Source organism: Prionailurus viverrinus, chromosome A1 (genome assembly GCF_022837055.1).
Source record: "Prionailurus viverrinus isolate Anna chromosome A1, UM_Priviv_1.0, whole genome shotgun sequence".
Classification (NCBI taxonomy): domain Eukaryota; kingdom Metazoa; phylum Chordata; class Mammalia; order Carnivora; family Felidae; genus Prionailurus; species Prionailurus viverrinus.
Genome location: NC_062561.1, coordinates 152,053,714 through 152,065,994, shown reverse-complemented (window position 1 = coordinate 152,065,994; position 12,281 = coordinate 152,053,714). Strand labels below are relative to the sequence as shown.

General features: G+C 36.8%; 1 protein-coding gene across 11 annotated transcripts in view; it reads left to right on the top strand.

The window, feature by feature from the left end:
• MEF2C (myocyte enhancer factor 2C) overlaps positions 1-12,281 on the top strand; it is a 151,102-nt gene that overhangs the window by 112,806 nt on the left and 26,015 nt on the right. For 10 of the 11 annotated variants that reach the window (XM_047864670.1, XM_047864716.1, XM_047864704.1 and 7 more), the window contains 2 exons: positions 5,851-6,037; positions 8,108-8,155. In XM_047864670.1, coding sequence (XP_047720626.1) covers positions 5,851-6,037; positions 8,108-8,155 — 235 coding nt within the window. The remainder of the gene's footprint in view (positions 1-5,850; positions 6,038-8,107; positions 8,156-12,281) is intronic. The other variant, XM_047864712.1, reaches the window with a different exon arrangement.

Sequence of the window (12,281 nt, the reverse complement as noted above, 5' to 3'; positions counted from 1 at the left end):
GTTGTGTGATTTGTTTTTCTCCCCCCAGTTCTCAGCAGCGTGGGAATGGTTGATCCAAAGGTAAGGGAGTGTCATTCATGGCCCAGTAAAGGGATTCAGTTTAGCCATTCACATTAAATAAAAAAGGGCCTGTTAACTAAAAATATTTTATTAAAAATATTTTATTTGACTTTTTATTGGACTTTTCCTTGTGGTAAGTTTGGGAAAATAGTGGGTTTTGGGTAAGAGTTCAGATACCTTTCTGACCACGATGACTCACTTCAGCAACCATGATCAGTTTGCTCAGGGATAGACACTAAAAGCTTTTTTTGCTGTCATGCCTGTGTCTCTTATGCAGGGCTGGCATTGTGGGCATGTGACCTGTGCAGTTACACAGGGCCCTGCCCTCAGAGGCTTTGCCATCACCATCTTGAAATTCTTCATAATTTTTTAACAGGAGCCCGTCATTTTCATTTTGCCCTGAGCCCTGCAAAGTACATAGCAGTCCTGCCTACAGCATTTTATTTAATCACCCCAAATTCCCTCTTCCTTCCTGTCTCAAGTATTGTAAAATTTGGAGCCTGGCCCTGAGATATTTGTAAGTTTGGAGTTCTTAACTATATTCTGGCTTTCAATTTTTAGACAAAAATATTTTAAATAGATGCTTCTAATTTCCCTAATTTTGAAAAGTCAGGAAGAAAACAAGTAATGACAAATTCCTGTAAACATATATACATTATTGCTGCCTTTGCATTCCCTAAAACATGTAGAGCTGGTTCATCTCTTTACGTTTGTAAACACTTCATGTCTCAGATCAGGTCAAGGGAGATTAAATGACTTGCCTGGTTCAATTACACAACTAGACTACAACTGAGATTTCTGATAGAAAGTAAGTTGTTCTTTCTGAGTCTCTGCATTGTCTCCTTAGTGTGGTCATTTTTAAGCTTATAATTCTACTTTAAAACTGTGTAACCAGTTCCTAATACAGATAAAGAAGCAAAAGAAACAAAGCAAAAGGTTTAATGCAAAAGGTGTTAGCATGTTATTATGAAGTGTGATTTTTTTGAAGTATGCTTTGATATCAGAGCTCTACTGACCACTGTGTAACCAATCACAAGAGAATTTTATACTTATCATCAAAATTGTTTACAGTTCAGAATGCTGGAAACTGAGTAATTCTTTGGGATGATGGTCAGAGGAAGAGAGGAGTAAAGAGATTTTCACTGAACTGGTTATTAGAGTGGTTCAGAATTTATTACATAATTATTAAGAATCCTTTTTATTTTGGATGTGCATGTAGTGAGGGGAAATGGGCTTTGCTCTCTACAGAGATGCAGTCAACACTCTGTAGAATGTTCAGGGGAGTAGTTTGATAGCAGATCCTTAAGTACCCAGCAATAGATAAACACTTAGAAACACTAATAGTGAATACAAATTAAAACATTCGTAACTGAAAAATAGCTTTAAAATACCAAACCTGTGGGGCGCCTGGGTAGCTCAGTCAGTTGAACGTCTAACTCTTGATTTCAGCTCAGGTCGTGATACCAGGGTCTCAGGATCAAGCCCCACATTAGGCTCTGCGCTGGGTGCAGAGCCTGCTTAAGATTCTTTCTCTGTCCCTCTGCCCCTCTCCCCTGCTCACGTGCTCACTCTCTCTCTCTCTTTCTCTAAAATAAAAATTAAAAAATAAAACTAAAATAAAATACCAAACCTGAGTAAATATGGAAGAGGAGGAGTCTTTAAGGTTTATTTTTTCCTAAGCACAGAGTTCACTCCAACAGGGATGCTCACCCACATTTCATAAGAACCCCATTTTAGCTCATTATTTTCATGGTACACAAATAAGCTGTTAACATGAAGCCCATACTCACTTCACAGTATCATTTCTGACTGCAATATTTTATTTCTGTCCAAAAACTTATACTGTGTTACACAATGATTTAACTGGAAAAGCAATAGGCTCAGTCACTTACTAGTTAGATGATCTTGGGCCACTTAATCTCATCGATTTAAAAAGGAAAGGATTATATCTTACAGTGAAGGGATGTTGAAAGTGTTGGATCATATAATGTGTGTGACTTATATAGTCCAGTGCCTGCTTGGTAATAATACACAGTAAATTGTAAGCTTGTATTTTCATATTAGTATAGTGTCTTCCTAAAAACTCTCCTTTAATGAAAAATAGTCAATTCATATAACAAATATTAGACTAGGCTCTGCATTACCTTGCAGCAAAAGAGTTTTAAGAGCTTGATGAAAGGGGACATTATTTGGCCAACATCATAAGTAATGTTACAAGGGAAAGAAAAGCAAGAGAAAGAGATCAAGAGATGGATGGTTGGTTGGTAGGGCAAGCTGTATGATTAAATAAGGTGGTCAGGGTGGGCTTCCTTGAGAAGGCCAGATTTTGAGCAGAAAACTGAAGAGGTGATGGAGTCAGCCATGTACATGAGGCAAAAATGAAGGAGGGAGGAAGAGGACAATAGGAAACCAGATAATGAAGCCTAGTGAAAGCTGGAATTTATAGGACCTTATAGAACATTGGAAGAAGCTGGGCTTTACTACGAGTAAGGTGGGAGCTTCTCAGGGTTTGAAACAGAGGGGTGTTATGATCTTATTTGTGCTTTAAGGGATCTATTCAATTGCTAGATCAAAAATAAAAAGAGCAAGGATAGAAGCAGGCAACTCTTAAGGAAGCAACTGGAGTGATCAAGGCAACAGGGGATGATGCTGGAGACTTTAGAATGAGAGGTGGTTGGAAAGTGGGTATGTTGGAAGTTAAGCCAATAGGATTTCCAGATGAACTGGGTGATGGGGAGAAAGTGAAGATTCACGGGTAACTCCAAGGATTTTATTCTGTGCCTTTGGAAGCATTGAGCTGTCATCAGCTGGAGATGAAGAGAGGTGTGAGTGGAGGTAGGTTGGAGTTGGTTTTGAGATGTCTATTAGACTAGACATGAGACAAGTAGAAATATTGAGGTTGTTGTTGGATATGCAAGGCTGAATCAGGAGAGAGAGCTGAACTGCAGATAGATAAAGGACCATGCTACTCTTAAATTCAGAGAGCAGGGAGAAGAGAAAGAACCAGCAACAAAAACGGAGAAGGAGAGCCATCGAGGTCAGTAGGAGGGAAAGTTCAGGGTCTTGAAAGGAAAGGAAGTTTGTCAAGAAGGAGTGACCAGCTGTGTCCCAAGTTGAGGCCTGAGGACTTACCATTGGAAAGTCAATAATGACTATGACAAGAGCATTTTCAGTGAAGGGGCAGAGGAAAACATTTTAATGGAATGAGCTGAGAGAACACACTGCTGTATTTCAACCCAAATTATAAAAGCAGAACTGCCATTGGTGACATGAGTTTTCAAGATGGTAAACAATTCTTAATGAAGTTCTTTACAAAACAAAGTTAAATATTCCCTCAATGCACACAGTAATTGCATTTCTGGAAATTTCAGAGTATAATAAAATCTGTGTTTCAATGTATAGAAATACCTTGTGTTCGTAGAAAAAAGTTACTTCTGACTCACATCATTGGAAATGGGTTTTTTTCACACATGAATGTGCAGAGGGGCTTTGGAAAGTTGAATGGGGTAAGAGATGTTGTTGAACTGTCCCACATATAATAGGGTATACAGCATATCTGCCTACCTACCCAGAAAATACCAGCCACACCCCCCAATCATTGTGACACCCAGAAATTGTCTCAAAGATTTCCAAAGTGCTCCCTAAGGAGATAGTCCACCCCTGAAGAGTACCACTATTCTAGATCTAGAGAGTCACTATTATGGCTCTGGTGGGAAAGGTGGTAATTGAAGGGAGTTTAGTAAAAGGATTATTTGTCGATAGGTAGCGTTCCGTGAAACCCAAAGGAATAGTGAAGTATATTAGGGCTTACAACCTGGAAGCTGTTAGCACATCTAGGCCTGAAGGAGAAAGAGGAGAGAAAAGAAACCAGAGCACACAGAGCAACACCTAAGTCTATGAAGATGGGACCCAAAAAGAGGCATGACCTTCACTAGTCCACCCATGGCTCAGCAGGGAGGGAGCTACAGTAGAAAAACACCATGATTGCTCTCCTATTCTCCGCACTTCTGCTGGTCCCTCCACTGGTCCAGCTGAAGCCAGAGGGTGAGAAGAGCCAGGCAGATGCAGGCTGGAGAGTCAGCCTCCTGGGCCCACAGCAGTGAAGAGGGTGGAGAGTGCTTCTGGAGGGGCAAATGGAGAAGACCTAGCACAGTACTTATCTTTGTTTCCTTAGGTATTCTAAGTAATTCCTATGTGGCCTTTGACTATAGGAATACAGTATTTCATTCATTGTCAGACATATATTTTACAGCATACACCAATACTTTTTGTTGTTTAAAAGGCTCTAGAAATTTGGGGATATATTCATTCTTTGATGTGTTATCAAATGTTTATATTTCATTATATGACAATGTTTATCCAAAAGTATTTTTGTTACTCTCTTTAAGATAGTGTCTTAATAAAGAATGACTGTTTTAATAAAGCATGTGAACATTTTTATTTTCCTCTAAAATAGTGAGGAATCAAAGACATGTAAAAGAGTTATGAAACATTTGCTTCTGTCAATATCGACATGTCCAGATCATGGAAAAAAAGAAAATAGGACAAATAAAGTATAAGAGAACATCAGCATAAATAGAAAGTAGTAGTGAATTCACCATCAGGATAAACAGCTTCTGCAGAGTATGCCATATGATGCAGGCCAGCCAATGAACCAGTAAAAGAAAGTTGATTTTAAGATTACTGAAAAAAAAGGTAAAAAAATAAATAAAAATAAAAACCTTTCAGTCACATGCACATGTGCTTTTAAACTGACACAGTGGCTTATTTGAGAATACTGAGGGAATGTTCTATATAAACCCTGTCTCTAATATATATATTAGATACACACATAAACACGCACATAAATCCATTTTTTAGTAAGAATGCTGTATGCTCTGACACCATGAGTCCTCTGGCAATATATTCAAACAGTGTTTTCATTTATAATGTTAATTTTTCTTTTAGAAAAAAGGATGTAGGGAGTTGTAAGTATGATTATCTAGTACAAGCAGAAAAATAAGCAAGATTTTGCTTAAATTGCTAAAATAATACCAAAATATCAATAATTAGGACCTGATTACTCTAATTAGGTATCCACACAACTTCAGGTCCCTAAATATTTGCTCACTTTCTCACTTGAGATAGAGGTCTTTCCATTTGTCAGTGTCAGTATATCCCAAAATGTGAAGTGTAACATACATTATGAACTATCATTTTAAAATATGGATCATTGAATGATACATGCTCTGTTGAATTCTGGATCTTAAAATGTCTATTATCTTTAGAGTTACTATCAAAAGACAGACTTTTAAAAATAATAATTAAAGTATATGTGCTATTCACATGCCTGGAGATGATTTTATATCATTAAACTTCTGCATAAATATGCTTCAATAAGCAATTAAACTGAAGACTCTGGTTTGCATTTTAATCCTCCTTTTTCTCTGTGAAGTCATCACATCATGTACCTTTGATCTTGCAGTCATTTCTGGCACCAGATTCAGACATCACAAATGAACAATTATTACTTAATAGAATGGAATTCAAAGACAATGGAGTCTAATGAAATGGGGCTTTGTTTTAAACAAAAGTGAAACGTTTTCTAATAGTTGCAAAGAAAGAGTTCTAAGCCCATTAAAGAAATCAATTTATGATCTGAACATGTTGAGAGCTCTTCTTAATGGTCTTCTAGACACCAAGCAGCTTGGAATTTAAAATTTTTCTAGGAAAAGTAAAGGCTGCCTGTCCTTGAGGGCTTCTGTTTCTCTTCTTTCCTTTTACACATATTTTTTTTTTCTGCTCCTACAGGCTGTTCCACCTCCCAACTTTGAGATGCCAGTCTCCATCCCAGTGTCCAGCCACAACAGTTTGGTATACAGCAACCCCGTCAGCTCACTGGGAAACCCCAACCTTTTGCCACTGGCCCACCCTTCTCTGCAGAGAAATAGTATGTCTCCTGGTGTAACACATCGACCTCCAAGTGCAGGTAACACAGGTAGGTCCTCATGAGGACACAATGTTAGCAAATCAGTAGAAGGAGCCACTCTAGGCAAGATGTTGACTTTTTCAGTTTTCCATTTGTTATGTTCCTTCGTTGCTTAATAGCCCTATTTTAGGTCTTTAACCTCGTTAGCCTGTCTTGTGAGATCTTTCATAATCTGCTGTTTATCTGTTCAGACTATCTATCACCAACCTCTTATGTGGCTATATTTTAACCACATGCTTTCTCAAACAGAAAGTAGAATATCCTGTCTCCCGTCTTTTGCTTCTGCTCTTCTCCCACCTAAAATGCCATTTTCCCTTTTCCTCTTAGCCAGATATCACCCCATTCTGTGAAATCTTCCCCTCTGTCCTCTGATAACATTTGTGCCATTTAGTTATTTATTATTTTGATCAATTTTTATTACTTATACAGAAACTTATACCACAAAGCATTTAAAATGGAAAAGAAATGTGATAAAATAGCGTAACTTCTAAGAAGTGTGAAATAAAAATAAAAAGAAATGAAATTAAGAGCCCATCGTAAGAACATATACACCTGCCACAAATTCGTCTCAATGCTTCTAAGAAATCCCTACTGTTGTGCAATTCACAGTGTTCCAGAGAAAAGAAATCAGTGCTCAGAAAAAGTTCAACCATTCTTCATACTCAGATCAAGCAAAACACACTATGATGTGCTATATTGAATATGTGTCTGTTTCCCCACTGGATTTAAAGAACCTTCTTGAAGGGAAGAAAGTCTTCCTGATTTGCCAGCCTCACAGTTGGAACTAATTAGATGCATATTAAATACAACCAAACAATTCCTTCACATTTCCAAAAGAAGCACCAAAAATAATTGTATTTCTAAATCATACATAGCAAACCATTATACATTACATGTTATTTTTTAAAAAGCACTCTGTAGGAGAAGTTTAATATGTCTCAAGCACACATAACTCTATTAAAAGCAGTTTATTCACAGAAGACTTTTTCCTTGAGAAAACTTCCATATCTGCCTTATAATTAAAACTAAACATGTATTACTACTTAGTACAGAAACCTTATATAGAAAATATAACCAAAATAGCCAAATAATAAAATCTTGCTAAATCTTGAGTCTGAGAGATATGTATAAAGGACTTCATTATGCCATTCTCTCTACTTTTGACTATGATTGAAGTTTTTCATAAGAATTTTCAATAACTGTATGTTATTCCTTTCACGTCATACTCAAATGCAGTTGAATTTCCTATTTGATAAACTCATGCTCATTTTTTTTTGAAATTTCATACTTTATTTCCAAAATATTATTTGTTTGGAAATAATAAACATTTCTTAAAACATAATGAACATTTTCTTCAAATTCCAAAAAAAGAACCAACAAATAATTATGGAGTATCTCTTAGAATCCATTAGAAAATAACCTAGTTGATACTCTGTTCTTTTGGCTAAATCTTGTTCCTTAAAAACTAACAGTAATTATTATTTTCAATATCTTACTGAAACTTCCCAGCTCTTATATTTTAACACTGCCAAATGTTAATGTACTTTTTTAAGTTAGCAGTGAATAAGCATACCTTTCTAACTTTTTAGCCAATGAAACCTATTTTATGGTGTCAGTAAGGAAAATTCAGGCAGTAAATGAGGTCATTCACTGTGGGTAGGTTCATGAAATGACCAAAGTTCTGGACAATTAGCATTTTACAAAACTAATTATAGAAAATATATTTACAAAGAATTAAACATCAAATATATGGTTATTTAAATATATAGTAAACCTTACTCTTTTTTTTTTTACTTTCAGTAAAACATCCAAAAATAAAATTTCAGAGACCATTTAAACACTGGATTTTTAAAATGTAACCTTTGTTAGAAAGAAAGATTCTGCAAAATGTCAGTGATTGAATGTAGGTTTAATGTTTGAGCACAGCATGTCATAATAAAACAAATGTCAGCCTTCCACCTTATTTTACAAATTTAGGACTCTTGGGAGAGCCAAAATACTGTGGTTGCTAAAAGTAAAGTGTGTTGTTTTGTGGGCCTTTAGCCTTTTCTCCTTTTGATCTTCCCCTTTAATCCATAGGTGGTCTGATGGGTGGAGACCTCACATCCGGTGCGGGCACCAGTGCAGGTGAGTAGACTTCTGTATTACAGCAAGTGTCATTGTTCAGGGTTCCTTTACTGGGTGATTTGCAGGAAGTAAGTCTTTTGAACAAAGTAGAGAGATCTGTGAGATGCATGGAAAAATGGCCCCAAGAATTTCTAAAGCATTTTTATGAAGCAGGAGGGGATGGATAGTAACTTAGAAGAATACTGTTAACCAGAACTTTTCTTAATCAAACCTCAGCTAGTCAACATAATCAGAATTGAAAGCTCTGATCAAACCAATTTAATCCTGAATGCCATCTCTGGATGCAGAAGTACCTTCAGCAAGCCTTGCCAATTGAATTCTGTGTTAATCATTTCACGTTTAATGTGAATCTCTCTCCACCCAAAGAAATACCAAACTCCTGTACGTTTACTTCTAAAGGAGAATACGTTTTTAAAAGGGGAGAGTGAGATTATAACCATTCAACAATATCGTTAATAAAATAAAGCCAATTTTGGCATTAAAATGAGCTCCTAGAGAATAGGAATACAGTGTACCCCAAAAAAAGCTCTTTAAATATATTATACTCTTAAGAACTTCTTCCACTATGGCCAGTCACACTTCTCCACAGTTCCATATTAATTCATACTATTGTGATTATTGAGATTGATGTCATTTTCAGTGCAGAGATAAGACAGCACAGTAGTTTTTAATGCTCACTGCAGCTCACTATTGGCATAACAAGTAACCATGGTAATTCCTGCAGCTGTAACATGCTGTACATTTAAAATAGTACAAGACAGGCATGAATGACACAAGGTTATGTTTGAAATGTCAAAAACATCCAAGCTTATTGAAATATCCATGGACAACCTAATTAAAATATTTTGCCAGGGTCAAATTTACTAGCCTGCTAATTTTAAGAAAGAAGATAAAGAAAATCAGCATACAAAAACATTTTTATAAATATATCCACTTGGGGGTAATGTTTCTCGCTTCTGATATTGGCTCTGCATTAATTCAGTGAGTAATGAAGAAAAAGTACTAGAACTACACAGTGAATTAACAGAATCAATGGCACTAGCCTCCTATTTTATCTATCTTTTAAAAATTAAGTAGAGGCAAATTAATGAATAAACTCCATATACTATCTTGCTGAACAGTGAAATGAAGTACTCATTTTTCCCCTGAAAAATACTTTGAGGTTTGTAGCCTCGAAATTACAAAACCAGATCAAAGCCAGACCAGTGTTTCTTGGATTCAAGCCTCTGCCAAAACTATGGTTACAGAGAATGTTGGGGACTAAGAATTGGGGCTGTCACAAAGACCAAGAAAAAGATAAATTTAAAAAATGGTTTAGATGTTATGATATTTTATCTAGTATCTCGATGCTTTTATAGGAACAGCCAATAACGGTGATTAAAGTTATTAGAAGTAGTAAGAAAATATGTGGGGGGGATGGGTTACTTCGCCTTAATGGAAATATACTCTTGTTTCTACTTAATAGCTAAAATGCTTTAGGATTCTCTATTGAAAATAAGAAGTGTTTGGTTGTTCAATTATGCTGTCATTGTCAATTCTCTGACAGCCCACTAAGTTTAATGGCCCTCCAGGGAGAGAGAAGATACTCAATCCTGTACGTGTAAAAGTTAGCCACATGTATGGCTATAGCGTCATTGAACTAAAAAAATCTTACGAGCTTAGCAGATTTATCTTCCTACTTCAGGACCTCTGCCATGGACAGAAGAATCTTCTGCTTCAAAAATAGAAGGAAACAAGAAGGATTGCTCCATCCTGATATAATAAACATTATATCTGGATGAGTGTATCTCATAGCCATGAGCATGTAACTTTCCCAGTTACTATAGACTTCTGAAAAGGTTATTTCCCCAATTTTCAAAAATAGAGGAAGCAGCCCTTTGTAGCTCTGGTTCCACAAACACCTGTTGCAGATGCCATTTAGTAGGCTTCAGCTTAGCTGTCATGTCCTGCTACAGGCTCAACCATCTTCCCCTTCTTTCTCAAACCCGCCAGTATCATGTGTCAAAGCTGAATATATCTGTGCTGATGTCAGAGAATCACATAACACCAGGGGAAGCAAGGCCAGCCAGAATGTCTCTGCATTTTCAGAAAAGAAAACTAAAGCAAAATGACCAAAAGGTATCTTCCAAATTTTGAATATTGTCATTGAAATTCAAGGTCTCAGATAAAGTTAGAAACTCTGAAGCCAAGTGTACATAATTACTTTTCAGGCTTTGTAATTTTTATTCAAAATCAAATCATCTCAACCTGTAAAGAGGAGAAAATACCATGCAAAAAAGAAGTAAATTTAACATTTAGTGTGTGCTTATAAATACCAAGAGACCAAAAAGATAAGCATTCTCTTTTTTCAGCTCAGCTTGATGATAAAGTATACCATCTTTCCCATCCAATCCCCGAGCTATACCTCTCTCTCATTCCATCATCCAGTGAATCAAGTCTTACAAACTCAGCCTCCAAGGTATTTCCTAAGTCTGTTCTTTTCTCTCCATTCCTGTCCCAATGCCTTGGTTCACGTTCATAGCAACATTCCAGGGCTGTTTCCAGAGCCCCCTAATTTGTCTCTCTGCTTCACATTGTACCCCACTCCAGTCTCCCCATGACTGATTAGCCTTTCTCATCATTCATGTGCCTAAAATCCAGCAATGGCTTCCCATCTCTTTCAGAATTAACCATGGGCCTCTTATCTCTGGCCTAGCCCTCATCTCCATTCTTAAACTTTTCATTCTGCCATGGCCAGCAAGAACCCTGCACTCTAATAATAGCAGACATTTAAATTGCTCTTACTATGTGCTTTATAAAAAGTAACTCATTTTTTCTCATTATGGCTCTTTAATGCAGATACGCATATTATACCCTTTCTATAGATGGGGACACTGAGACACAGAGAGGTCAAAATAATTGCCCAATATGGAACCCAGGCAGTCTGTCTCCACAGTCCATACTCTTAACCACTTCATTGTGCTGCTGCTTTCCAAATAGCGTGGAGGCCACCTGCCTTCATGTATGCATTCTTGTGCTCCTTCCCCTCAACTTCCTCTTGATCCTGAGCATTCCTTGTCATCCCTCAGAATTCAGTCCAGCCATTCAGGAAATTTTTTCTTCTGGAAGGAATTATGCATCTCTTTTCTTCCATGGCAGCCTGTGACCACATCACTTACTTCATTGCATTGCAGTTGCAATGTCTGAGCATACATCTTCTTCTTATTGTTTTAATGTTTATTTTTGAGAGAAAGAGACAGAGCATAAGTAGGGGAGGGACAGAGAGAGAGGGAGACACAGAGTCTGAAGCAGGTTCCAAGCTCTGAGCTGTCAGCACAGAGCTTTACCTGGGGCTCAAACCCACAAACCGCCAGATCATGACCTGAGCCAAAGTCAGACGCTTAACAGACTGAGCCACCCAGGTGCTCCTGGGCACACATCTTTCCCCGGATTCTAAGCCTTCAAGGGCAAACTGTGTCTTTCTTACTCAGTTTGGATTCCCAACACAACACATAAGACATAGTCTATGGCAGATGCTCCATTAATGGTTGTTAGCTGAATAAAGGAAAAAATGATCTACTGGTTATAAATTGTAATCATGTTGATGCAAAAAAATGGAAGAATACTTCAAAGAAATAATGTTAATTTTAAATATGAAAAGATAGACCCTTGATCTGTAGTTTACAAAAATAATGTATTCTTCTGATACTTATACAATGAATAGTGAATTGTTTGATTAAATGGATGGGCAACATTGACCAATAAAGTTTTACTCACTTTTCTATCATGCTAGAAATCTAAAGAAATGATATGCTGCAGTAAATGAAATGTGTGTTGGTACCTCAGACCATCATAAATCACCTCTTAAAAAAATTAACCTCTTATCACTTAAATTGAAGCAATTTCAAAGATAAAGGCAAATGGTAATTAAGAAGTAACAGGATAGGTTTGCACTCTTGGTATAAGGGAAGTATACAGCAGGTCATTACATAATACATTAGTAGTAGTGGCATTTCTAGGTTTCAGTTCAGTTATTCATCCACTACTTAGTCCTTTCCTCTCAACAACCAAAATCGGAAGACGCTGCTTTTCAAATTATATTTTGTCATATCTCTGTGTATTAAAACCTTTAACATGCTAATCTTAG